Source organism: Triturus cristatus, chromosome 5_2, assembly GCF_964204655.1.
Source record: "Triturus cristatus chromosome 5_2, aTriCri1.1, whole genome shotgun sequence".
In the NCBI taxonomy this organism is placed as follows: domain Eukaryota; kingdom Metazoa; phylum Chordata; class Amphibia; order Caudata; family Salamandridae; genus Triturus; species Triturus cristatus.
The window spans coordinates 194,762,889-194,790,756 of NC_140588.1; the positions used below are offsets into that span (position 1 = coordinate 194,762,889).

Genomic DNA, 27,868 nt, shown 5'->3' on the forward strand with positions numbered 1-27,868 from the left:
GGTACGGGACCCAACCCTGAGGGGGTCCCCTGCCAGTGCTCGGCTACCTCTCCCGGGAAAAGTGGGTCGCAGGGTGGTCAGGAACATAATCTGTCCTTCCCTGAGGCTGGCCCTTCTAACAGTGACGGTAATCTGCAGGTATACACAACGTAGTTATCTTCACTGCCACAGGATAATATGGCAATTTCTGCTTTTTCGAGACCAAAAAAATAGTTTTTGCTGTTACCCAAGGATTTTTCTTTAATTAGTGAGGGGCTGGCAGTCACTACCTCCCCTCTCAAGCTATTGAGTTTTACAAAACAATTTAAAAATGAGCATTGATTTGACAAAACCAAAACTGGGCAACCAACGCCAGACCTTTTTGCTTTGGCAATGCTCGTCTTCATTTATTTAAAAAAAATATTTTTATTATTTTCAAAATGAAACATAAAACAACAAAACATAACGGTCAGCGGGGTTTGAATCAAACAGTAGCTACCAGATGGTTTGCACAATCAAAACAACCAACTGGAAACATTAGATGATGACGTTTGAGTATCGCCCTTTATACCTCTCATCATGGCAGCAAGGCCTGGGCCCAACGTCCCTTCACATTAGTTTTCTGTAGTCCTGCCATGAGGACCATATTATTTCTAATGTGTTTCACCAACATGCACCAGTTCATGACTTTCTTCCATTCATCCACCTCTAGGGTCTGTCCCGCTCCACATTTCAGAGCTATATGCCTTTTAGCTTCCCCCAATCAGTGTTTAATTTGTGCCGGTGCTTGGCACCTGCATCTTTTCTAAACACCGGCACATATTTATCCACCACATGGGGTCTCTGTGTGCCTCTTGTTTTAGCAGAATTCCTCAATGGTCATATAATGTACTTTTTAAAAACTAGCACGTAGGGATGGCTGTCACTACATTTGACAGCAGTGGTTGGAGCTGAGATGACTCCAGGTGCACTGGACTCACAAAATTAAGACCTGGGCCCTGGCACTTCATTTTTTTTTTTTTTTTTTACAAATTAAGCACTGCTCCCAATCCAAGGGACAGCCACAGTTTGCTGTACCTGTGTGGGGGTTCATCTCCCCAGATGTTCAACGAACAGCATTTCGCTGTATCCTGTCGTAGCCCTCATAATCTCTCTGAGTTTAGTCCAATAGGTCTGTAACTTGGAGCAGTTCCACACCATGTGGAAGAAAGTACCCACCTTCCAGCACCATCTCACACAGTTTCCTATGGGGCACTTGACCATGGCATGGAGGGGGGTACAGGAATTGTAGGATTGATGCAAATGCAGCAGCCAGAACCCCGTCTTCATACCAATTTCCTTTAAGGCTCCTGTGGTCTTCTCCCACTCCCCTTTTTCAAAGTCTCCCACCTCCAAATCCCATTTAGCCGTAAGTTGTTGCTGTGTATCGGGCATTGTTGATAAGCTTTCTATATATTAGTGAGATTACCCCTTTACGCAATGGCTTTGATTGTATGCAGTTTTCCAGTGGAGAGGAATCTTCAAGCATCGTGTCTCTGCGGATGTGCGCCGCCAGTGTGTGCCTGAATTGGATAGATTTATCAAACTGCGCAAGTTGATACTAGCCTTGCATTTCAGCCAGCGTAAGCAATGTGTCCCCTTTCCATTAATCTCCTAGTTTAGATATTCCAATAAGATCCCTTGTCAAAACACCCTGGAGCTTCCCCACATCAGCTATCATATCACTCACCCAGAGGGGTGTCATTGTGGTTATTCTTCCCTTCCACCTAAAATAGGCAGTTGTCTCCCACCAAATATGTACTACTTGTTTCGTATGCACCAGTAGCCACCACAAGTTCTTTGCCTTGTATAACACTTCCACGTAGTCCTCCCGCCCCCAGGCCAGTCTCTCCAGCTTCGTCACTAGCTTGTCCCATGCAGCAAAAGCCCAGACTTAAATTACTACCATATAGTATTGCTGTATGTCTGATACCCCTATACCTCCAACATATATTCCACGTGTTAATTTCTGGAGAGCTATTTGTGGCAGGGCTTATGTTCCAGAGAAGGTGTCTGAGCAATGCCTCCATCCTGGGGAAGAACTCCCTGGGAAGCAAGAACGGGGTATTATGGAGGGTATAGATCATTCTTTGTTGTGTCATCATTTTGAACATTACCGCCCTGGCTAACAGGGAGATCGGCAAGGATAGCCAATGCTGTATATGGGTTGCAAATCAATCAAATATAGGGGCATGGTTTTTGTGATAAAGTTGGGGATCCCACGTTACGTATGTTCCGAAGTACTTAAACCCCCTACTCGACCATTGGCATGGATATAACTCTCCCGCAGGTGGGGTCTAGGACCCATGAACAAATGCATGAGGGACAGGTCCCAATTTATTGTGTATCCCAAGCATTTCCCAAAGATTTGGAGGATCTGCATCAGTCTAGATATAGTCATGGGGGAATTGTAACAAATAACAGAATATAAACTGTGTGTAAAGAAATATACTCCTCCCTGGTCTCCCCCAACAAGCTCGTCTTAATTTTAATTCTCTTAACTGTGCGCCTCTATTTCCAAAAACCTAACTTCGTGAACTAGATTGGAAAGGAAAAGAGCTGGACTGTGTGTGAGACATTCACCTGCCATTTTGTCTATAAGAAATTTAAATAAAAATAAATAAAAATAAATTGTGTGCCTGCTAATGCATACTGAAATGTCGTACATAAAAACACACAATATCCATTTACCTGCAATTATGTACTCTCTGTAACAACGTGGACACATGCTGTTCTGAGGTTTTCAAAGTCTTTTGGGCACGCCTTTCCATCCTCTTGTACCTGGACTAAATAATAAAACAAATGGCATTAGGATACAGGTTAATCAATCCTGTTCTCCTTCCAGTCACCTCCATGTCAGATAATTCAGATTTACATCTCACCGCCACAAACAGAACTGGAATGCCACCAATAAATCACGTCTGACCCACCAAACTGATAAATTCACCCAAACACAATCTAATGCACAAGTTACTTACCTTCAGTAACGCTATATCTGTAAGAAACATAGGTTAATTATAGATTCCTTTCCGTAGAATTACCCCCAGGCATCAGACTGGATCCAGAAAGTTTTTTCGTTAGCAGTACCTCCGCGCTTCGGAAGGTAGCGTTGATCGGCTCCGCATCTGCAGTCAGCGTCATAGTCGCCGGGATGACTTCGCGGCAGCTACTTAGAAGCCGCCCTCGCGCACCGACGTCTGTTCTGTACACGACTTTCCGTGTCGGAAACGCAGAGAGATTGCAAGACACTGACCATTGGTACACAAAACTAGGGCCCTGAAAGGATGTCCTTAACCCTAAAAATCAATTTGCAGAAAGGGGAGAATGTGTGGGGCTGTAAGGAATCTATAACTAACTAATGTTTCTTACAGAATTATCGTTATCGAAGGTAAGTAACTTGTGCATCTGAAAGAAACACGTTAGTTATAGATTCCTTACCTTAGAATAGATACCCCAGCAATACCAACCCCGGTGGTGGGTCTGTGAACCAAGATCACACCAGAAAATCCTGGAGAACAGAACGGCCAAAGAAGCTGTCTCTCCGGACTTGGCTGTCCACGCAGTAGTGTTTGGAAAACGTGTGCAGCGATGCCCACGCAGCCGCCGGACAGATGTCATTTAGAGGCACTCCTCTTCCCAAGGCAGTAGTGGCTGCCGTCGCCCTGGCGGAGTGAGCGCGTAGCCCAACTGGAGGCTCCTTTTTAGCCAAAGAGTAACAAGCCTTAATACACAATACGACCCATCGGGAAATGGCGAGTTTGTGTACGGCCCAATCCTTCTTTGCACCCAAGTAGCCAACAAAAAGTTGATCATCCACCCGGAACTGTTTTGTGCGATCCAGATAGAAGGAGAGCGCAAGCTTTGGGTCCAGACGGTGGGGGCTCTCTTCTTCCTTTGAAGGATGCGGAGGCGGAAAGAAGGTGGGCAAAGTAATGGTCTGCCTGATGTGGAAGGCAGTGACCACCTTAGGAAGAAAGGATGGACAGGTCCGGAGAACCACCTTGTCCGGATGAACAGACAGAAAAGGAGGTTTTGAAGAAAGAGCCTGGAGCGCACTCACTTTTTTGGGAGAAGTGATGGCTACCAGGAAAGCAGTTTTAAGAGTGAGAAGGCGTAAAGGACAGCTATGCAGTGGCTCAAAGGGAGCACACGAAATAGGTTAGCACAAGGTTCAAGTCCCACTGAGTCATAACGAAGGGGATTGGAAGAAAAAGATGCCTGAAGCCTTTCAGGAAACGGTTTATTACCGGGGACTTGAAAAGAGAAGGCTGATCTGGCAAGGAAAGCAGAGATGGCAGAAAGATAGCCCTGGAAAGTGCCCAGAGCAGAGCCCTGCTGGGATAAGGAGAGAAGAAACAAGACTACTTCAGAAAGAGGGGCAGAAAGGGGACCCACAGCCTTTGCTGTGCACCATGCCACAAATTTGTTCCACCTAGAGGCGTATACCGTCTTAGTGGCGGGACGCCTGGCTGCCAAGATTACATCACAGACTTCAGGCAGCAGGTCAAAAGACTTCAACTGCCGCCGCTCAATCTCCACGCAAGGAGGTGGAGACTGGACAGGTTCGGGTGGAGGACTGTCCCCTGCTGCTGCGACAGAAGGTCCTCCAGAAGAGGCAGTCTGATCGGAGGATCGATGGCCATGTTCAGGATACCAGACCCTTCGTGCCCAATCCGGAGCCACAAGAATGACTAGGGCCTGGTCACGCCTGATCTTCAGCACTCTGGGCAGAAGTGGTATAGGTGGAAAGGCGTACAACAGACCGCAACTCCACTCGTGGCGAAAAGCGTCGCCGAGTAAGAGCCGCCTTGGAAATTACAACACGCAGAACTGCTTACTTTGCGCGTTCTCTTCGGTGGCAAATAGATCTAACCAAGGCTCTCTCCAGTGACGAAAGAGACCTTGCACCTCCTGCAAGTAAAGATGCCATTTGTGATCCATCATGCACTTGCAGCTGAGTTTGTCCGCCCTAGTGTTCAGAGAACCAGCCAGGTGTTGAACCACCAAGGAAATTCCCTGATGTTCCAGCCATGTCCAGAGGCGGATGGCCTCCTGACATAGAGCACTGCCTGGGCCTCCTCCGGACACTGAGACAGCACTTGCGCCACCGTATTCCACACTGAGTGTTAATAACGGCCCAAGAGACATGAGGTGTTAACGGACCGCATTCCTAAGCTGGCAGAAGACAACATTTTCTTGCCAAGGTGGTCCAGCTTCTTGGATTCCCTTTCCGGTGGAGCGGTAGGGAAGGCGCTTTTGGAGGCTTGGACCACCAAGCTCTCCAGGGTGGGGTGTTGAGAGAGGAAAGTGGGGTCGCCCGGAGCCGGGCAGTGGGCAATCATCCTGTCCACGGGAGCCCCCGTGTTGGGCCTGGACCACGTGCCCAAAAGGACATCAGTGAGGGCCTCATTAAACGGCAGCAGGGGCTCCAAAGAGCTTGCTGCCAGTTGAAGCATCTCAGTCAGGAGGTTAGTCCTGACTGCCACCATAGGAAGCTTGAGGTTGAGAGCTTCGGACACCACTGCGTATGACGCTCCCTCCTCCGTAGCCACGGTAGGAGGAGACAACATGCCAAGGTCGGGAGAAGTGTCAAGACCACTAGTATCCCCCATTTCCTCTCTCCAGTCCTGCTCAGCATCTAACTGGTCAGTTAAAGGGTCACCTGACCCCTCCCAGTCTTCCTCACCCTCCCCTGGCTGAAAATGGCCAGGGTGGAACACAAGGACAAAAGTACCCATTGGCGCCGGATCTGGTGTCGGCCGACTCCAGTCCAGCTCTGTGTCCACGTCGGGATGGAGGATGGGGTCTACGCCGACTGGCGCCGAACGCGGTAATGGTGCCGTAGGAAGCGACACCGCTGGAGGTGTAACAAGGTCAACCGGTGCCAATCCGGATCTACGCCTGGTTCCAGGGGAGTCCTGCGGTGCCGGGCCTGGAGCCGCCGGCAGCAAAGACCTTGGCGTCAGTGCGCGAGGGCGGTATCTAAGTAGCTGCTCTAACGTCATCCTGGTAACCATGACGCCGACGACTGACGCGGAGCCGACCGACGCCACCTTCCGACGCACAGAGATACTGCTGACGAAAAAACTTTCCGGATCCAGCCTGACGCCTGGGGGTAATTCTAAGGTAAGGAGTCTATAACTAACGTGTTTCTTTCAGATAGAGAGATTGGTCATTTTCAAAACTGTGGAGAAACAGCAAATGTACAAATCATTTCTGCTGTTAAACAACAACTTATATAAAGCACTAATATTTCTAGAGTTTCAGAAGGTCAACCATAAAACAGCTCTTCAGTAATTCAAATGTAAACCAAGAAAAAACTGAATTACATCTTAGTTATATGCAAATATGTGGGTATCTCCGAACACTTGGGCGTTTAAGAGGGACAAGTTTACAGGAGCAATATGGCCCTGTGATATGTATTGAGAAGAACAGATATTTGAAAAGCACAAATACAAGTAATACATTGGCCCCAAATGGTACTATGCACTAGAGTGGAGTAAATGGAACAGCTATACTAAAGGAGAGAAAGGCCACAGTCCCCTTGTGACTTGGTTATGCAAGACCCAAACAATCTGATTCGCGGAAGGTAAACTGATTTCTCGCAGGAATCCATGGCTCACCGCCAACAACTTACTTTGAAAACAGCAAGACTTTCCAGAGAGAAATGCCCATTGTATATGTGTAATAAGTGAGCAAAACAACACTACCCTTAAGAAATAAGGACATAAAAGGTTCCAGCCACACTAAGGAAAAACTACTTTAGTAAGATGCCACAAAATAATGAATGAAATCTGATGTATGAATTGTCGTTCTATCAAAAACAAATTATAAGGCTTCCAAGGAAAAAAATAAGCATTAGCAAAGACACAAGGTCTGTGTTTAGCAGTATAGTAGGTTACTGTACCTCTATGCAGTGTTGTAAGTTTACTACCCCTAGAGGATGGAGTGAGGTTTGTAGAGTGTATTGTTAATTTAATGCAGTGCAGTGTGTGGTGTGGTAAAATAACCTAGATTATAGAAGAATTTTGAGGCAGTGCAATGTAGTGGGTTGGTATCCAAAAGTGTAAACCAATGAGCAAGTGAAATTAGGGAGTTGGTAGTGTGGCTGATTCTTATTTCTAAGCTTCTTGCAGAACCGTCTTTACAATAGCAGTAAAAGATAGAACTGTGCTCATCCAGACCTAGTGAGTCGCAACAATGTAATTTGCTATTCAATTTCAATTTACAGGGATTCTTTGATTGCATAACTAGTGAGTGTACTGCATTCAGCAAAGTATCTAATTATTTAGCTGTTTGTATTGAATGTAGTACTAGTGTCTGCCCATGTCAAAGCACTCCCGTTTTCAGCAGAAATAGGACCAGCGACACAGGAGAGATTTAAAGATGTAATGCGGTCAAGTAGTCAAGTTCAAGTTTCCTCTATGCAGAGTTTAGCTGTCACACATTTAGCTGTTCCCACAAAACACAGTAGGACAGTGATTTAGGGACTATTGTTGGGTGTAAAACAATCTAAAGCAGGAGGCATGGTCAATGCTTATATGTTCCAACTCTAAGTGCCATGAAAGTATAATGTTAGCAATAATGTAAAAAACAAATATTAAAATGTTTTGGAAGGAAATAAAGCAGAATGAGTAAGAAAAAAAAATGTTTAGAAGTTCTGGAGTAGGAGATACCCACTTATAGTGATATACATAGAGTTACTCTTATACAATCTGTTATCATTCTTCTGCACAGGGCACTGTTATGGTGATTGAATACTTTTACCCAGGATGATACATTTCATGATGTGGAAAGACAGGGCAGAGCAGTGATAGGGCACATTATCAAGATGGATACTGTCAGTAAAGTGTAGTTAAAACAAGAAAGTTGTGGTGTTCGGGGCTGGTCATTTAAATTAATGTGCTCAGTTATTTAAGGTAGGAAGGCCGTTTTGGATCCTTTTCCCAAAAGCACCCCGGCATATATTTCTTTCAAATTCAGATAAAAGTAAACCAGGATAAAAAATATGAATACCACTCTTCTAGGGCATGCAGAGAGGACGACCGTCTCATGAACTTAAGGGTACAGCTAAGACAGTGGAGGGTCAGCAAATTCATTTTCTAGGTTTCTAATTTAAAAGGGAATGCACAGGAATACATCGGTTTAACTTCCCATGCAGATCATACCAGCCGCAGGTAGCCACACTCCGTGTCGTAGCTCAAGGCAGGATAGTGTTCCACTCCTTCATGTGGTACGGGAACTGGGGAGGATAATGACATTCTGCACCAGGACAAATGAGCTAGTGGGAAAGTTTATTAGTAGGTGAATCTACACTCTCAGAAGATGCAATTTGGGATTTATCACAACCAAGACGGGCAAAGATTGAAATTTGTGAGCCTACCCGTTTTGCCGGCCATAGGGAGAATAGCAATGACAGATGACAACATGATCAGAGGGTGTAGGAAACTGGCTCTATATATACTACACCAAAATGAGGTATAGGGTGATTAGAGACCAAGTGACCCCAGAGGTAGGCAGAGGTTAAAGTTAGATAGAACCTTACTGTTAGACGGACCGGGAGGGTCGGCCGAGGACAAGGGGAGAGGTCTCCGGGGAGAGCCGTCTCCAGCGATCGTACAGATGAATAACTTCCCCCCCACAGATATACACCACACAAGGATAAGATTTAGCGTTCTTTATAGGTGATTTCTTAAGGTACGATGAAATGGTACAAGGAGGTCTGGACTCAGGGGTCCCCTCGATTCGAGTCTCTTGGTTTGGGGAAAGGGGGTAGCGGGACAGTCTGGTTACCAGTCTGGTAGTTGAGATGGTATGGTGGATAGCTCACAATCCTCGAGCTCGGTGTTCTAGCTTGGACGGGCCGCGGCAGCGCCAGCAGGTCCCGGTGAAGATGGTCGTTACACGGTCCGCGGCAGCGCCAGCAGGTCCCAATGAAGTTGGTCGTTACAACGGTCCGCGGCAGCGCCAGCAGGTCCCGACGAGGATGGATGTTGCAGAAGGCCGCGGCAGCGCCAGCAGGCAGGACGATAGTTCACAAGGCAGGGCTACGGCAGCGCCAGTAGTCCGTCAAGGATGAGTTCTCTCGGTGTCTCTCGACTCCAGGATACAACTGCCTTCCTGCTCTGGAGCTGCCCTAGTTATAGGTCTGGCGCCCTTTGATGTCTGGACCCTCGCACTTGGAGGTCGGGGGGTCCGGGATGAGGGAGTCCAGACACCCAGCAGGGGGTGGAGCCAGCGCCTGGGGGAGCTGGAGGGTGATCGGCACCTGGCGGGGGAGAGCCCTCGACGCTTCTTTCTCCCATTGACCTGCCAAGTGGTCCGTTCACCTCCTGGGTGGATGGTGGTGCCGGGATGTCGGGGCCGGCCAGGCCCAGGGTTAGGGTCGGGCTGAGGCCACGCGGCCTCGTGGCGCAGTGTCCAAGATGGCGGCTGATCCGGCCGGGGGAGCCGGTAGTGGTTCGGCCCCATGATACATGGATGTCCGGGGGCAGGAGTTCCGTTGGGAGACGGGGTGCGGGTTGCCCTTGGGGGTAACACCTGGGAGTCCGGGGTTTGGGCCCTGTCATGCGGGGAGGGAGCAAGCCCTTCATGTGGCCTGTCCAACACTTACTCTTTATTTGTGGTCGAGCAGTAATGGTAGAGTGGTCGAGCAGTAAGGCAGTATCAGAGGACAGTGTTAAGCATTTGAAGTACACGCTCAGTCAGCAAATGAATTCACACACTCAAGAACTGAACTCTAGGCCAATTGTGTTTGTATAAAAATATATACTGTTGTTTTATTTTTAGAACCAAGAAAGCCTGGCACAGGTAAGCATTAAATACTTTTCAGTAATAAGTTACTGGATATAGAACAGTTTGAAAATGCAATAGAACTTGTACTTTGTTTGATTTACAGGGGATGCAGCAGGTTGCAACACTTAGCAAATACAGTACATTGAAATGAATAGGCTTTTTCAGCAAATTACAGGTAAGTTACTTTTTACGTTACTTTTCTAACTCAGTGCTGGATACCTTGATTCAGCACTGGGACATTTCCTGGAAACAGATAAGTAATTTCGTTTTGGTTATTCGCATTATTTTTAAACAATATCTTTAGATTTCAAAACTCCACACTGTCGTTTTTGGGAAGAAAAACAGTGCTTTGAAATGAATAGGCTTTTTCTGTAAATTACAGGTAAGTTACTTTGTACGTTACTTTTCTGACTCAGTGCTGGATAGCTGGATTCAGCACTGGGACATTTCCTGTCAACAGGTAAGAAAATACGTTTTGGGTATTTGTGCGATTTTTAAAGAATATTTTTAGATTTCAAAACTCCACACTGAGAATTTTCTTGCAAAAAGTTTCTATGTTATCCTTTGGAGGAAAAACAGGTTATCAGTTCACAGGTAAGTTATCGACTATGGGAGTTAAGGTTCTGGGGTTAGACTCAGGGGTCCCCCAGGGTCAGTGATGCACTGTTGTTGCACCCTCAGCAGCACTAGGGCGGCTGGGTGCAGAGTGTTGAGGCCCAATGTTATCCAATGGGGGATAGGGGGCCTCCGGTAGGTGGCTGCTGGTAAGCAGGCCACTGGGTTCTGGGAGCAAAGCTCCTAGGGTTAAAGTCAGGGCAAATGGGGAAACAAAGTAGCACAAAAGGTGCACCCTCAGCGGCACTGGGGTGGCCGGGTGCAGAGTGCTGTTTCGACGTTGGGCACCCTGTTTTCTATGGAGAAGCTACATTTTGCAAAAGCACTGCAGGCAGGGAGACTAAGGACTTCTGGGTGCGACCACCACTTGGAGAAGTAAGTTGGGAAGTTAAGGAATGGTTAGGCACCATCAGTTTGGGCACACAAGGCAGTGGGGCGTCGAGTGCAGGGGTGCCTTTTGGGGTCAGATCTTCCTACCAGCTCCTGGTCGCGGTTAGGGGGCCTTCTGGATGTAGGCTGCAAGCGTTGGCTGGAGGCTTGAGGCAGATCAAGGGTCGCCGGATCTCGGGTCAGGATCGCTGGGGTGACCTCGTGGTGTTTTTCCACTCAAGCTCGGGCCGGGTTTGGCTGGTGCAGAGTGGACTGGATTTGCAGTCTCTGACTGCTGCCAGAGGTTGCAGTTGAACAAATCCGGTGTTCACAGGAGAAGCAGTCTTTGGAAGTGAAGGCAGGCAGGTCCTCTGAGGTTGCTGGCTGCAGGATACACCGGGATTTCACAGGAGCAGGTCCGAGGGGAGACAGGCCAGTAGGGCTGGGGCCAAGTCAGTGGGCGTCTTTCTCTTGTTAGCTGGCTGCATGGCTGTTCGGTCCTCCTTTTCTTCTGGTCAGGCTGGATCTGAGGAAGCAAGGTTCAGGGTGCCCCCTAAATACTAGATTTAGGGGCATTACAGGTAGGTAAGGGCAGGGACCAATGGGTCCCTTTCATGGGGTGGGTACACTACCCTATCGTGCCACCCTCCAGTGGGAGGGGGGCAGGAGCCTGTCCCTGGTTGGCTAGGTCCCCCCATACTCAAGATGGCGGAGACGCAGAGTTGTGCTTCACCTCGCCTCCCCCACCAGAGGGGTGGAGTGGGCAGAGATGGGCACACCTCTTTCCCTCACTTGTTTTTCCCGCCACTTCTCCCGCCCAAAGTGGGGGGTAGAACTAGTGGGGACCAGTTGCTGAAAGCAGAAAATGGTCTGCGGAGGCTCACAAAGGCGGCATGCCTTTGACGCTTCCCCTTCGTGAACACAGCCCATCCTGGGGGAGGAGGCTTGGCACCTCGTCCCAGGATGTGCATTGTTTCAGGTCCCCGAGAGCAGCAGGCTCACTACCCAGGGGTCCAGAAACATGTCTGTTGGTGGCAGCCTAAGCAGCCACTCAGTCAGGTCCCTAGAAGTTGGTGGAGTTTCAGGGGGCATCTCTAAGATGCCCTCTGTTGTGCATTTTACATTAAATCCCACACTGGCATCAGTGTGGGTTTAATGTGCTGAGATATTTGATACCAAACTTCCCAGTCTTCAGTGTAGCCATTATGGTGTTGTGGAGTTCGTAATGACAAACTCCCAGCGCCATATACTCTTAATGGCAGCACTGCACATACAGTGCCCAGGAATGGACTTGGGCACTGTCTGGGTACAGGGCTCATGCACCTGTACCCTCACCACTGACATAGGGTACCCAGCTAGAAGGGTGACTGATATATGCCAGGGCAGTGGTTTGTGGGCATGGCACACAGGGATGTGTGCCATGTCGACTCTTCACTATGTTCTGCACCAAGACACACAGCCTGCAAAGGCAGTGTGTGAGTGTCAGGGTACAGGACCTCTAAGGGTGGCACAATAAGTGCTGCAGCCCTTAGAGGCCTTCTCTGCTCAGAGTGCCCTGGGTAGCTGTGATACCATTTACCAGGGGCTGGCATGTGGTCAGAGATGCCAATTGGGTTTAGGCTTCAATTCAGTTTTAGGGAAGGAACATAGGCCCTGGTTACTTGATTAGGAGGAGCCCAGGGCACACTCAGTCAAAGAACATCAGCAATTCAGCAAAAAGTGGGGTAACCATGCAAGAAAGAGGGCACTTTCTCACAGAGGGCAAACACAATTCAGGGGAGACCTGTACGTGGGTTGCAGTTGAGTTTAAGATGATAATCTGGAGCCAAACAAGAGAGAGAGAGAGAGCGGGAGACAGGAGCAGAATGATGTGTTCTTTTTTTACTTGCCCCTTTTCCCATTCGAACATTTACCTCTCTGAAAGCTGTAACAGTAACAGATTTGACCCCGGAAGAGTACACAATGTACGGATTAAAGACGGTGGTCAAACTTGTAAATTCTGTAGATGCTAGGGAATGGGTGGAGAAGGGTAGGAAGCGTGCTGCTGGTGTGGTGCTTGGGAGTATCATGCGTGCTGTAACTGTGTGTGGACTCGTAGTGCAGTGAAAACTCATCATAAGGAATGTGGCAAGGAAAGAACATTCCCAGCTATAGTATTTTCTAAATGCAAACAATTGAGCATTTCTGCTGTGGTGAGCACCTAACCATGCAGATTTGCAGAGAGCAATTTACAAAAATTAGCTGTTTGATATTCAATTTTGAGCATGACAAGGCGTCTACAAATGTTTCGAATTTAAAAACAAATCCGAAACATTTCCTTCCATGAGGAACCATGATTTCTTCATGCCTTTGTCCCAAGCGAGGACTCTGCACTATCTTTCAATAGAAAGCATGATTCACTTCAGTGTTTTAGCTCTAGAAGGGCAATAAACCAGTTCCATTTTGGACTGCAATCTATTCAGTAACTAATTCTAGAAGGAAATTTGCTGTAGGAAATTACTTTGAATAGCTATACTTTAAAAATAATTTCAGCAAAACTGCCTGCTTTTTGAATAGTCCTCATGTCTTCAACTCGGGCATAGCATGCGGTTACAGGCAAAGCGTTTATTCTCCTCCTGATCTTTCACTGGGGGTTTGTCTGTATCTAGACTACAACTACCTTTCAACTCTCAGGGAAGTCAGATTGAAGTTCCGCTACTTCAAATTACTTCATCACTAGCTTTGGATGCCTCTTTGTCTACGACACTCCCTACTACTCCCCTTAGCTTCCGGTTGGCGCTGGGCACCGAGGAGGGAGACATTGTTCACCTGCTGAGGGACTGTCCCTTGCTAGCTTCGTACTGGGCCTCTGTGACAGCAACGATCAAGGACATTGCCCCTCACTGGGGCCCTGCCACGCCTCAGCTGATCCTTCTCCATGACATTGTACAATGCCCTGACATTACTAACCAGCAAACGAGATGGCTCTCCGGTGCATTGGCCACCACAAAGGTGTGCATCCTCTGGCTTTTACCTAATGGTGTTTTCCTGTCCTATGATTTCTGGCTCCAAGAAATATACAAACTGGCATCCTAAGAATTATTATTGCTAGGCTAAACTTTCGCTTGGAGAAGTTCCTGGATACTTGGGGAGGATTTCTCATGGCCCCGTGATACTGCCTTACCTTACCTCTGTTGACGGCGTGGACACTGACCCATTTCTGGGTGCCTCCGCTCGACATGGAGGCCCTAGTCTGGGTCTGGCTAATGAGTCTAATCGGCTTCTTTATTCCTCAGATTTCTGTGAGACACAGTGAATGGCCAATCCTCCTGTTTTCCTATTTCCTTGGACCCACATTCCTCCTTTCCCGTCTCCCCCTCCCCCACATCACCCTTCCTCTCTCACATTCCTGCCTTACTCCCCCGTTTCAGTTTCTCTGCTTCTCCTCCCATCCTCCTCCCCTGCTACCGCTTTGCTCCTTTCTTGTTGCCACTCTATGATTACTCTACCCTTTTCTGTTTTCTCATGGTGCTACCCATGCGATGGGACACATTAGTTTATTGTTGTTTTTTGGTGACACTGCCAGGTACATGTTTATTTTTGTATGTGGTTTTCTTTTTAGTGTAAGTTTGATTTCCTGGCATGTCCGTTGTGCTTCTATATGCCTTGTTGTTATTTGCTGTATGCACTTTGTAAAACCCAATAAAGTTCTTACAACAAAGAAAGAAATAACTACCGTTTAACATTGCCTGATGGACAATGTCCGGCTCCTTCAGAAGTAGTGGAAAACGTGGATGGCGATGATTGACTCAGAAGTTTGACTCTCCAAACTGCTGCAGTGCCTAAAGTGTGTCCTCACCATCTTTGTGTGTTGAGATGTGCAATGTGATTTTGAGTTCATCTAAAAAAAAGTGGTGCGAAATGCCTTTGTTTGTTGTCCCCTGGATTTTTGTAAGTCAGTCTATGCAGGCTTTCGACAAAACTCGATTAAATGACAAGAACATATCCTTCATTCTGCCTCTTGGCGTCTTTTTGGATAACAAAAAAAACTGATTCTCTTTCTGTAGCTGAAGAGTTTGGTCTGGTTGCCAATGCATTAAAGAGTGATCTTCAAGGTAGGGGTGAAGATGCATTGGATCTTCTACCTTGACCAGCCATCTTTTCTAACCAAGAAATTATTTTAAAAAATGGAACCTAACCATCATCTGCGATCAGCCGTGCACCACCTGTCTGAGCTCCCGAATCTCCGGTGAGCCAGGTGATGGTAACAGTTCTTTCAACTACCAAGAAGTTAGAGCGCATAATTCGATTATTCTTAAAATTAATTGCATTTCTAAATTATTAGCTTTACGGAAATAACTGAAAACATGCCTACTTTGTCCTCCGCCTCTTTTAGCTTTACTGTAATGAGAATTTAAATTATGGTGCAGAGAGACCTTCTAGATGGGATGTACATTGCTATTTAAAAATACCCACTTAAACTTGATCATAATGCCATTGGATTTGAGGTTAATAGGATGTTCAGCTCTCAATTCCCAATTAATTAAAAGTAAATTAATTCCTTTGTTGGTCATCATAATCATGCATGAATTGGCTTCCACTCCATTTTTGGGCGTCTGACTTGGCTACAGAAAATGCACACTAGAAAAACATACAAATAAGCAGCAAGTGAAGAGAAAAGCAGAAAAGTGCTTCAGTAACCAGCATTCGGACTGTGGAACAAGGAGGTGGGAGTTCCAATTCCTGTTTTTACAAATGGACCAAAATTGTGAGTCAGGGCAAACCCGGACTGGGAACCAAAAGTTGCCCTGGCAAAACTGCTCACAGGCCCAGCTCCCTTCCTCTCCTCGCGCCATCTCTGCCTTCCCATCCATCCTCGCATTCTCTAAGCTCATTCTTCCTGATCGTTTGTGGTCTCTCCATCCCTCTCTCTCTCCGTCTTGAAGCAGGTCGGGCCTGCTGCATTTAATCTGGCGAGCTGGGGAAGTGACAGCTTTGAAAACCAATCGCCAGTGGCTCCGCCCCACCGGGAAAATGCCCGATGGAATAAAAAGTCACTCCAGCCCTGCCTATGGAAGGAGGAAGCCTCAATTAACGCATGCATGTATTTCCACATTTTGCTCATTAAATTATACGTGATATTTTGGTACCTTTAATCATTCACTCACATTGACGTAATATTGATTTAGCAGAATTTAAAATAGAAACAACTGGTGCTATTCTTAATCCAATAAATATATCAGGTTATACAAACATGCTGGAGGCTCTTTATAAGATAAAGAGGAGTAGTGGGGTGAACATTTAACTAGAGCCCTTGGAGGCGCATCATTAGCATTCTATCTAATAAAGAAGTTACCTACATGAACGCTGGACACTGCACTGTTAAAGAGAGATCAACTGATTAAATCATAATTACCCCGAATTTGTTTTTTAGATCCTTGGTGAAATTTTCAAATGCAGCAATGACGCTGGAATCACTGCACTCTTCCTCGTCGGTGTCCAGATCTTCTGATTCCGCTAACATTTTACCTGAAGCTGGGCAGAAAATAATGAACTAAGAGAATAAGCAAGGGGCTTTGAAACCTTTACTCAGAATTCAGTTGCAGGCTGCCACAGTTATACGTGGCATACAAGTTAAATCAGTTTAAAACTGGTGACGTTCCAAATGGCAATGCTACATAAATGATTGCAGATTTGTCTTACTTAGTTAGGTCTTCAGGCAGCATGCACGACTACACTGTGCCCACCTCTTTTTGCAGCAGTTCTTCTTTACTGTTAAAATTCCTATGAAATTCAAGATGGCTGAACTTTATTCTCGGAGAAGAGAACCAGGCGGCTCCTAGCCACACCCCTATTGAGATTAGCTCTCCTCACCCCTGTCATGGTCAGAGCTGGTTTTCCCTCCTGCTAGGATTGGAGCCAAAGGGTCTAGGCGGGCTCTGGTAAGTGGCCAGTAGTTGACAACACTTCTGCCTTCCTGGGTCTAGAGTCAAGGCGTCTGTCAGGTGAGCCATCTCCAGTCAGGAAGGTGTAGTGGGCTCTGAAAGTGGGATGAGTGTCCGATCCAATTTAGACCAGTTCTGGCTTAGGCGGCCAAAAGTACATTTTTACTATGTTTTACATTTCAATGTAAGGTATCAAAATCTGAATTTACGAATAAATCAGATTTTAAAAACTGAATGGAAAATACCTTTGAATGCCTTCTTTAACATTCTAAGCTTTCAGAAACCAATACAAATTCTTAAAGGGTTAAAATGAACAAGTTACTTACCTTCGGTAACGATGTATCTGTAAGAAACATTAGTTAGTTAGATTCCTCACCTTAGAATATCCCCAGGCGTCAGGCTGGATCCGGAAAGATTTTTGTAGCAATACCCCTTGCTAGGCGTCGTCTGCGGCTCCGCGTCCGTCGTTGGCGTTGTGCGCCGGAATGACGTCGGAGTACTTTGACGCCGCCCTCGCGCGCTGATGTCAGGTCTTGTACATAGCTTTCCGCGCCAGGAACGCGGAGCCATGCAAGAGACCGACACTGGTGCCAAAATGTCTAGGGCCGTGAACAGGATGACCTTAACCCTAGATGTCGGTTCGCAGAGCGGGGAGGATGAGTGGGTCGGTGAGGAATCTAACTAACTAATGTTTCTTACAGATACATCGTTACCGAAGGTAAGTAACTTGTTCATCTGAAAGAAACACGTTAGTTATATTCCTCACCTTAGAATAGATACCCCAGCAATAACAACCCCGGCGGAGGGTCTGCGATAAAGAGGACCCTCCGCCGGGGTTCCACACCAGAAAGTCCTGGAGAACAGAACGGCCAAAGAAGCCATCTCTCCGGACTTGGCTGTCCAGGCAATAGTGCTTGGCGAACGTGTGCAGTGAGGCCCACGTCGCCGCCTGACAGATGTCCTGCAAGGGAACTCCCCGTCCCAGGGCAGTAGTCGCCGCAGTGGCCCGGTTGGAATGGGCTCTCAGCCCAACAGGAGGGTCCTTTTTCACCAAGGAGTAACAAACCTTTATACACAATACTACCCACCGTGAGATGGTCCGCTTGTGTACAGCCCTCCCCTTCTTAGCACCTACGTATCCAACAAAAAGTTGGTCATCCACCCGGAACTGTCTGGTGCGGTCCAAATAAAAGGACAGCGCACGTTTGGGGTCCAGATGGTGGAGCCTCTCTTCCTCTTTCGAAGAATGCGGAGGTAGAAAGAAGGTGGGCAATGTGACCGATTGCCCGATGTGAAAGTGGGTCACCACTTTTGGAAGAAAAGAAGGACGAGTCCGGAGGACAACCTTGTCCGGATGAACAGAAAGAAAGGGAGGCTTAGATGACAGAGCCTGGAGCTCACTCACCCATCTAGCCGAGGTGATAGCTACCAGGAAAGCAGTCTTAAGAGTCAGAAGACGAAGGGGACAATTGTGAAGAGGCTCAAAGGGAGCGCACATCAGAAAGGTCAAGACAAGATTCAAATCCCACTGAGGCATTACGAAGGGGACAGGAGGAAACATGTGAGTAATGCCATTAAGAAAACGCGAAACAACAGGGAACTTGAAAAGAGAAGGCTGATCAGGAAGCCGTAAGAAAGCAGAGATTGCAGAAAGATAACCTTTCAAGGTGCCCAGAGCAGAGACCTGCTGGGCCAAAGAAAGAAGAAAGAGGAGAACCTCAGAAAGAGGGGCGGAAAGGGGATCCACAGCCTTTGCTGTGCACTATGCCACAAATTTGTTCCACCTGCAGGCGTATACCGATTTTGTGGAGGGACGCCTGGCTGCCAGAATAACATCACAGACTTCAGGAGGCAAGTCAAATGGCATTAACTGTCGCCGCTCAATCTCCACGCATGGAGGTGGAGACTGGACAGGTTCGGGTGGAGGACCGTCCCCTGCTGCTGTGACAGAAGTTCCTCCTGAAGAGGCAGTCGTACCGGAGGATCGATTGACATACTGAGTAGCTCGGGATACCAGTACCTTTGTGCCCAATCCGGAGCCACTAAGATGACTTGGGCCCGGTCGCGCCTGATCTTCTTCAGCACTCTGGGCAGAAGTGGTATAGGCAGAAAGGCGTACAACAGACCACAACTCCACTCGCCACGAAAAGCGTCTCCGAGCGAGTGCCGCCTTATAAACTCCAACGCGCAGAACTGTTGACATTGCGCGTTCTCTTCGGTGGCGAATAGATCTAACCAAGGCTCTCCCCACTGCAGAAAGAGACCTTGCGCCACGTCCGAGTTCAGATGCCATTCGTGATCCATCATGCACCGTCGGCTGAGTTAATCTGCTCTGGCGTTCAGAGAGCCCGCCAGATGTTGAACCACCAGGATGATGCCCTGGTGTTCCAGCCATGTCCAGAGGCGTAGAGCCTCCTGACAAAGGGTCCACGACCCGACCCCGTCCAGTTTGATGCAATACCACATGGCGGTGGTGTTGTCAGTGAACACCTGCATGACACTTCCCCGGACAGAGTGAAGGAAGGCTTTCAGTGCAAGCCCGATCGCTCTCAGCTCCAACAAGTTGATATGGAGTTGAGACTCCGCCGGAGACCAGAGGCCTCTGATCTCCGCCTCTCCCATATGGCCCCCCCATCCCAGGAGGGACGCATCCGTCACTACTACGTGCTCGGGTTGGGGTAGGGAGAGGCATCTGCCCCTGACCCAATCACGGTCTGTGAGCCACCACTGCAACTGTTTCGCAGTGCCCTCCGAGATCAAGACATGGTCGGACAGGTTGCCTCGATGCTGGGCCCACTGAAACCTCAGGTCCCACTGCAGAGCCCGCATTCGCCACCTGGTGTAATGCACCAACAGGATGCAGGAGGCCATCAGCTCCAGAAGCCGCAGCACCAACCTGACCGAAACCCAGGATAGAGGCCGAAAGATAGGAATCAGAGCCTGAATATGCCGGACCCGCTGTTCCGGAGGATAGGCCCGGAACTTCGCCGAATCGAGAAACGCTCCGATGAAGAGGACCTTCTGGGAGGGTCTCAGGTGTGACTTCAGCACGTTGATGGAGAACCCTAGCAAATGCAGGAGGTCTGCCGTAGTCTGGAGGTGGTAGACTACTTGCTGGGGCGAGCCCGCCTTCAACAGCCAGTTGTCGAGATAGGGGAAGACTGGAACCCCCCATCTGCGCAGATGAGCTGCGACCACCGCCATCACTTTCGTGAACACCCGAGGGGCACTGGTGAGGCCGAAGGGGAGCACGGTGAACTGAAAGTGCTCCTGACCCACCGTGAACCGCAGGTAATGCCGGTGGGCCGGCAGGACGGGGATGTGAAAATAGGCGTCCTGCAAGTCCAACGCTACCATCCAGTCTCCAGGGTCACCCGGAGCAGGGCGGTGGTGCCGGGCCACGTTCCGATCCACAGGAGGAACTGTGGAGGGCTTGGACCAAGTGCCCTGCAGAACGTCTATGAGGGCCTCATTGAACTGCAGCAGAGGCTCTGTGGAGCTTGCTGACAGTTGAAGCACCTCTGTGAGGATGTTAGTCCTCACGGCCACAGCAGGCAACTCGAGCCCCAGGGCTTTGGCCGCCTTGCGCAGCACCACTGAGAAAGCTGCACCTTCCTCCGAGGCCACAGTCGGAGGAGAGATGAAACCAGCGTCCGGGGAGGTGTCCAGACCACTGGCATCCCCCAGTTCATCTGCCCAGTCCTGTGAAAGTTGGCCCTGTCTGGCCATAGGGGGGAAACATCCACTAGTACGCGGACATTTCTTCGTGTACCGTTACTACGCAAGCGTTAGTACGCATGCGATGTAACAACGCGTCCCTTTAGTACGCATGCTGTTACATCGCATGCGTTGTACAACGCATGCGTAGGGGGCGGGTACTAGTCACGGCGGACATTTGCAAAGAGAGTCTGACGGAGGAAGCCAGTGGAAGCATGAAGGGGGAGAAGATTTGAACCACGTGTGTTAAGAGGTAAGTGGGGCTGTGAAGGGGCTGTGTAGCGTAGTGCAGTGTTGTGTACCTGTGTAGTGTATTATGGTTTAGTGAAGTGTCCTTGTGTTAGTGTTTTAGGGTTTAGGGTAGTGTTGTGGGTTATTGAAGTCTAGGTTAGTGTTTTAGGGTTTAGTGTAGAGTCGGGGGGTTATTGTTTTAGGGTTTAGGGTAGTGTTGTGGGTTAGTGTAGTCTAGGGTTGTGTTTTAGGGTTGAGTGTAGTGTCGCGGGGCTAAACCGGGGAACGGCGTCGTCCGGAGACGGCGCCAGAGGCGGAACCGGTGTCGGCACCGGAGGCGTCGTGAGGTTGACCGGTGCCGGCAGAAATCCAGGCCTGGATCCCTCGGGGACCTGCGGCATCGGGACCGAAGTAGTCGACGGCGCCGGACCCGCCGGCACGCAAGGTCGCCCAGTCGAGCCCGCGGGGCCCGAAGGCGCTGCGGCTCCGCGACCGGTCCTTGGACCTCCTCCTGGACCGGGACCGTGAGCGGCGCGGAGCGCCGAAGCTCGAGAAGCTTACGGGACCGCTCCCGCCTAGCCTTCAAGGTCAAGGCCTGACAATCGGGGCACGACTCCACGTCATGGTCAGCCCCCAGGCAGTAAAGGCACCGGCGATGGTGGTCCGTCACCGACATCAGTCGATGACAGGAGTCACAGGCTTTAAACCCAGGCATCCTACCGGCACCAGAGTCGAGTTGACAGTAGACCAAAAAGAGTCAAAATAAGTTTAGTCAAAAATTGACTAAGGGGTAAGCTCTTCCCGGATCGGCGCTGTTTGGTGCGGAAAAAAGAAGAACTGACGACAGCGAACGAGGGCGGCGTCTAAGTACTCCGACGACGTCATTCCGGCGCACAACGCCAACGACGGACGCAGAGCCGCAGACGACGCCTAGCGACGCGCAAGGGGTATTGCTACAAAAATCTTACCGGATCCACCCTGACACCTGGGGATATTCTAAGGTGAGGAATCTAACTAACGTGTTTCTTTCAGATATGTACCTACACCTAGCCATGAACCATTTATATTCCATAGGGAATTGCAGAAAACTATGAGAAAGACAAAGTTAAACAAAATTTTCCTTAATAAACATAAGAAACCAAAGTCTTTTTCCTACAAATCTCCACAAGATCTCTACATTTACACCACTTACATCAGCCACAGATTCAATGATATCATTTTTAACAAACTAGCTTTGCAAAGAATAGCAGCAATTGACAGAAAATCTTCAAACACATTCCAAAACTTTCTAGAGCAGAAATTAAATGTTCATTAAAGTCTACAGAGCAATATCAGTATCACCAAAAAAGCAGCAAAGAATGAGCTACAGAATCCTTAACCCCCATGACTAAGAAGATTAAAGAATCCTCAATGACAAAAAGGATTACCACTAACTCAAAGATCCTACACCAGAACTAATAGCCAATATCACAAATATGGCTCATGAGGCCAAAGAGAAGCACTGGATTACCAAGAATGGAGAAGGGAATTTAGTTTAACAATAATCCTCTCATGCCAGCGTTTACCTAAAATTCACAAACCTCGGCTTCTCCCATCAGGCAGACCAATAGTGTACGGGGTTAACTATTTTAGAACCATTTTATAAATTTGCTTTTTCTCAAGAGGAAGCATCATCCAGCAGCCTGCCAGTGATTAAGATTCATCTGATAGCCTGCACACACAACAAACAATATATTGTGACTGCATCAACCGCATCCTCGTGACTTTGGCCTCAGAATTGGTGTACAGAAACATCCCCAAAAAGCAACAGTGGCACCTGCAGCAGGATCTCTCAAAATGCAAGAATGGGTTTCTGACACGCACACATCTTTATGTTGCAGTGTATGGAGCTAGCCCTCACTAGGAATTATTTTGAATTTAAAGAGTCTTTCATTCATGTATACATCAACCCAATGGGGCTACTTTGGCTCCTAGTCTGGTCTGGTTTTAACCCCTTCGATGCGAGTGACGGAGCGGTTCCGTCATGCGCGTCGGTTGCGCTGTGCGCATGACGGAACCGCTCCGTCACGGCCCCGCCCGCACACGGAACCTTCAGCACGGCGCGGTAATCTGTGCCGCGCTGAAGGGGTTAAGGGGTATGTCCGAGAACAACATGTTTACACCATGATTCTAACCACTTTAAAAAAAGATTGCAATTTGGAAAATACAGCTTGAGGATGTGCTGTGTATATGGAGTGGATTTGATTAAAAACTAGAAGAATTCATGGCCTGGATCAATTACCTGCAGTGGAAAGCCCCACAGTGGTTTATCAAAAACATACAGACAAACTCGCTGCTAGTCTACACATCTTGACATCCAGGAGAATTGAGGAATATGTACCTGTGGCCAGGTTTTTCGATATTGTCACAACTGTTCCAGTACAGCTACATTTCAAGACCAGACAGGAGAACTTGAACAGCTGGTAAAGAGGACGTAATAGAGAAAACTGATATGGGGGCATAAGCACAAACTTTAAACTATCATTGACCTGTCTTAAGGGAAAAGGAAAAAAAAGGAAAAAAAGGAAAAATTAAGATCACATTACAATGGTAATGACCTGTGACCCCTTTCCTACATCGAAACTAAATGTGATGAGGGGATACTGAATGTCATGGCAGCGTGGTGTTGGCCTGCCCCAAGGAACACTCACCCCACTTTCTAAATATTGTTTGTTGATACCGGGGGGGGCTCTCGTGGGAGAAGGGGGGGGGGGTCGCATTGGCTCTTGCCAAAGTCCAGCGGGATCAGAGCAACCTAAAACAAATCTTAAGATTTGGCCCTGGAAGTGGCCTTTTGGGAACCCCCCACAAGGTCCAGGGGGTCGGGGTACCTCCTTATACTTTGTTTTCATTTTCAGGACATTGGGAGAGAGTCCTTGTGTCCTGTAATCTCTCAGAAGCAGGACTCTTGGGAGCAAGGTGGCCAATGGGAAAAAAAGCCCCCCTCGGCCAATCAGATCGCTGTATTTGAAGTTGCATGATAGCGGGACTCTGATGAGAGATTTTGCAAACCCCACTTGTTAGACGGACCGGGAGGGTCGGCCGAGGACAAGGGGAGAGGTCTCCGGGGAGAGCCGTCTCCAGCGATCGTACAGACAAGTAACTTCCCCCCCACAGATGTACACCACACAAGGATAGGCTTTAACGCTCTTTATAAGCAGTTTCTTAAGGTACGATGGAATGGTACAAGGAGGTCTGGACTCCGGGGTCCCCTCGATTTTAGTCTCTGGGTTTGGGAAAGGGGATAGCGGGACAGTCTGGTTACCAATCTGGTAGATGCAATGATGGGTAGCTCACAATCCTCGAGCTTGGTGTTCTAGCATGGACGGTCCGCGGCAGCGCCAGCAGGTCCCGGTGAAGATGGTCGTTACACGGTCCGCGGCAGCGCCAGCAGGTCCCGATGAAGATGGTCGTTACACGGTCCGCGGCAGCGCCAGCAGGTCCCGATGAAGATGGTCGTTACACGGTCCGCGGCAGCGCCAGCAGGTCCCGATGAAGATGGTCGTTACAGCGGACCGCGGCAGCGCCAGCAGGTCCCGACGAGGATGGAGGATGTAGAAGGCCGCGGCAGCGCCAGCAGGCAGGACGATAGTTCACAAGGCAGGGCTACGGCAGCGCCGGTAGTCCGTCAAGGATGAGTTCTTCTCGGTGTCTCTCGACTCCAGGATACAACTGCCTCCCTGCTCTGGAGCTGCCCTAGTTATAGGTCTGGCGCCCTTTGATGTCCGGACCCTCGCACTTGGAGGTCGGGAGGTCCGGGATGAGGGAGTCCAGACACCCAGCAGGGGGTGGAGCCAGCGCCCGGGGGAGCTGGAGGGCGATCGGCACCTGGCGGGGGGGAGCCATCGACACTCCTTTCTCCCATCGACCTGCCAAGTGGTCCGTTCACCTCCTGGGTGGATGGTGGTGCCGGGATGGCGGGGCCTGGCCAGGCCCAGGGTTAGGGTCGAGCTGAGGCCACGCGGCCTCGTGGTGCAGTGTCCAAGATGGCGGCTGGTCCGGACGGGGGACCCGGGAGTGGGTCAGCCCCATGATACACAGATGTCCGGGGGCAGGAGTTCCGTCTGGAAACGGGTTGCGGGCTGGTCCTGTGGGTCACACCTGGGGGGCCGGGGCTTGGGCCGTGTCATGCGGGGAGGGAGCAAGCCCTTCATGTGGCCTGTCCAACACCACTGTTCAGATATCTATATCTTTAATCTGTATATCTGTAGGTAATTTACTGGTTTTGTGAATGACTGGTTGTAAGTGGCTGTATGGGTGAGTGAGTGGTTGTGTGAGTGCCTGTATGAATGAATGAGTATATGTCTAAATGGCTCTATGGATGCATGACTGGTTGTGTGAGTACTGGTGTGGGTACGTGAGGGGCTGTGTGGGAGTGGGTGTATGAGAGGTTCTGTGAGGATGTGAGTTGTTGTATGAGAGGTTCTGTGGATTATGCCATCAAAGATGTCACTGACCATGTCACGAGTGATGTAATATGTGAGGTCATAAGCAGTGCATTACAGGGGTGTAAGGTATAGCTATCTCAGGTAAGTATAACTGCTGAATTTCCATGTTTTTTTACGAGTGAAATCTGAGCCTAACTATCATATCCCAGTAATCTTTATTTCAGTGAAGAAAAAAATAATAATAAAATAAATTATATATATAATTATGTGTTGTAACTGACTATCACTGTGCCCTGGGCTCTGTAAACAGTCCCAGGACAGTGCTATGTTGAAAACACAAGTGAAAACATACATATGCATTGGGGTACACTATGTGTTAGGGTACACCTATAATCGGCATTACCTACCCAATAAGTCCCTAGTAGAAAATAGGGCAAGGGAGATTAAAACTACCTTTAAGTCCTTAGTATATAATAGGGCATGGCAGTTTAGATGAAGCAGCCTTGATGCACTTGCATGTGTGGACTGCTGAGTGCCGGAGCTCATTATAAAAACAGTCATGCTCTGCAGCACTGCTTTTAAACGTAAATTGTGACCCAACTCAACTTTGGTGGTAGGGGCACCTAAAAAGTGAGAACATATATTATGATTATATATTGGGTACTGTAACCACAAAACGAGGAAAAGTAGGGTGAGATAGGTGACCAAGAGTATCACCTGTCTCTATTGAACATTATGAGAAAAATTTGAGGTTTGTTAAAAACTGCCCTCACCCACTAGATAGTGGCATGCTTCATCATAGGGCTGCTAATACATCCCTGCACAGACCAACACCTGGGATAGAGCAGAGGGAGGGGTAACGACAACAAACATGAATGTGTTGGGATCCGTGCAGTAAACAAAAGAATAGCTGATGAAATAATCTAAAACTAACTCTGAGATACCCTATGTCAAACTTTATTCCTGGGTTCACTGATAGTTTTAAAAGTTAAAGAGGCGGAGGTGGTTTAGGAGAAATTTTCAAATTCTGCTGCATAGAGGCAGGCAACACTAGGTGCAAATGCACTGCTCATAGAAGTATCGTGAGCTTGTAGGTATATTGTCCTGTTGAATTCCCAAACGTTTTTTGTTAATGCTATTCTTACCAGATCCAGTATGAATGTCCTGGGTGTTAGGTATTCACAGTTCTCTCGATACAAGGTGTCCTCAATCACCTTCAGTGTTTTCTCCTGGGGTATATTTGTATACAGTGATTCAATGTCCAGTCCAATGAGAAATTCTGATGATGGATCAAAAGTTAAATCACTTAGAAGATTAAGGATATCCAGAGTATCTTTCAAATATGTAGTCATTTTTTGAACCAGTGGTTTCAGAAACAAATTGCTAAATTGCAAAAGAGTCTCGAGTATAGAGCCAATTCCTGACACTAAAGGTCGTCCCGAGGGGGTTGGTAGGGTATAGAAATATGGAATCAGCGGCTTTTCCTTACATAGGAAGGCTGCCTCATGATCAGAAATCCATTAATTCCCTGTCGCTTCATTACTCAGTCCCACCAATCAGTGTTTCCCGCTCTGGTGTGGGATCTACTGTGGGTATTGTGTAGTTTAGTTTGTCAGACAAAAGGCGCAGACATTCCCGTTCATAGGCATCCTTAATTTGTATGACTGTAGCACCCCCCTTGTCTGCCGGTTTTATCACAATCTCTTGGTTCTGCCTTAGTCCTTCTATAGCTACCAATTTGTGTCTGGTCAGATTTTTAAAGGGACAATTTTGTTGTATGTTCATGGATTCCTCATCATGTATTCATGCCTGTTTGAAGGTGGCTACTTCAGGCAGTAGGTGGGATAACTGGGGCATGAGTGTTGACTTTGGGCAAAGTCCTGTGTCCCCCTTCTATGTGGAAGTACCTTCTGTGGCATCGAAATAGATCCTCAATCACACTTTTCCCCCCAAAAAAGCTGCCCATTCTTGTCTTAGCATGAGGGTATTTAGGGTATTGGTAGGAACAAAATCCAGACCCTTGTTTAATACTTTCATCTGGTTTTCCGTCAGTGGCACGTCTGTCAAGTTCATGACAAGGTTCTTTCCTTGCTGGTTCCTGGCAGAATGACTCTCGTCATGCTCCTGGAGACCCTCTGGTTGAGGTCTTCCCATTGGACTCCCTGTACTCTCTTCTTTCTGCCCCACCCGCGGGCTCTGCCCCTTCCTAAATCAGGCAGCGGGTTCTAATGTGATTGGATGGGTTGCAAAGGTTGGAAGTGTGGGGATATTGAGGGACAACTGTAACTGGTTTTGTACCATTTGCAGAGGGGTATTATATGGTCGTGACAGGTTATAGTTGAAACCCTTCCCTCGTCCCCGGTCTATCCTCAGTCACTACTTTTGCTTCCTGAGCTAGATATCTCCAATTCCTTCTTCTAACTTCCTTTCTTGTTCTCCACTTCTTTCTGTTTTACATATTCCTCCGTGGTGTAGGGGTATACTTTATCTTTTGCAATAAGTTTCAGATCTTTTTGTAGTTGGTTAATTTTGTACTGTATTAGATACTCCTTGTATTCAGTTCTTATTGTTTGTCTCATCTAATTTCTTTTTGAAAATTGTTCGCTGTACACTGGTTTTCAGGGACTGTTCACAGGTCTGAATCTGAATCAGTATTGCGTCAGAGATCCTTTTCGCTGTGTTGATAATTAGCACCAGCCAATCCCTAGTGCACTTCCAAGCTATTAGTGCCAGTCTGCTCTAAAGGAGGCATCTTTCAAAAATATTAATGGT

General features: G+C 48.1%; 1 protein-coding gene across 6 annotated transcripts in view; it reads right to left on the reverse strand.

Moving 5' to 3' along the window:
• SYCP2L (synaptonemal complex protein 2 like) overlaps nucleotides 1-27,868 on the reverse strand; it is a 1,177,754-nt gene that overhangs the window by 169,423 nt on the left and 980,463 nt on the right. For all 6 annotated transcript variants that reach the window (XM_085606974.1, XM_085606977.1, XM_085606975.1 and 3 more), the window contains exons 33-34: nucleotides 16,193-16,311; nucleotides 2,710-2,804 (exon numbers count right to left, since the gene is read on the reverse strand). In XM_085606974.1, the coding sequence (XP_085463100.1) occupies nucleotides 2,710-2,804; nucleotides 16,193-16,311 (214 nt within the window). The remainder of the gene's footprint in view (nucleotides 1-2,709; nucleotides 2,805-16,192; nucleotides 16,312-27,868) is intronic.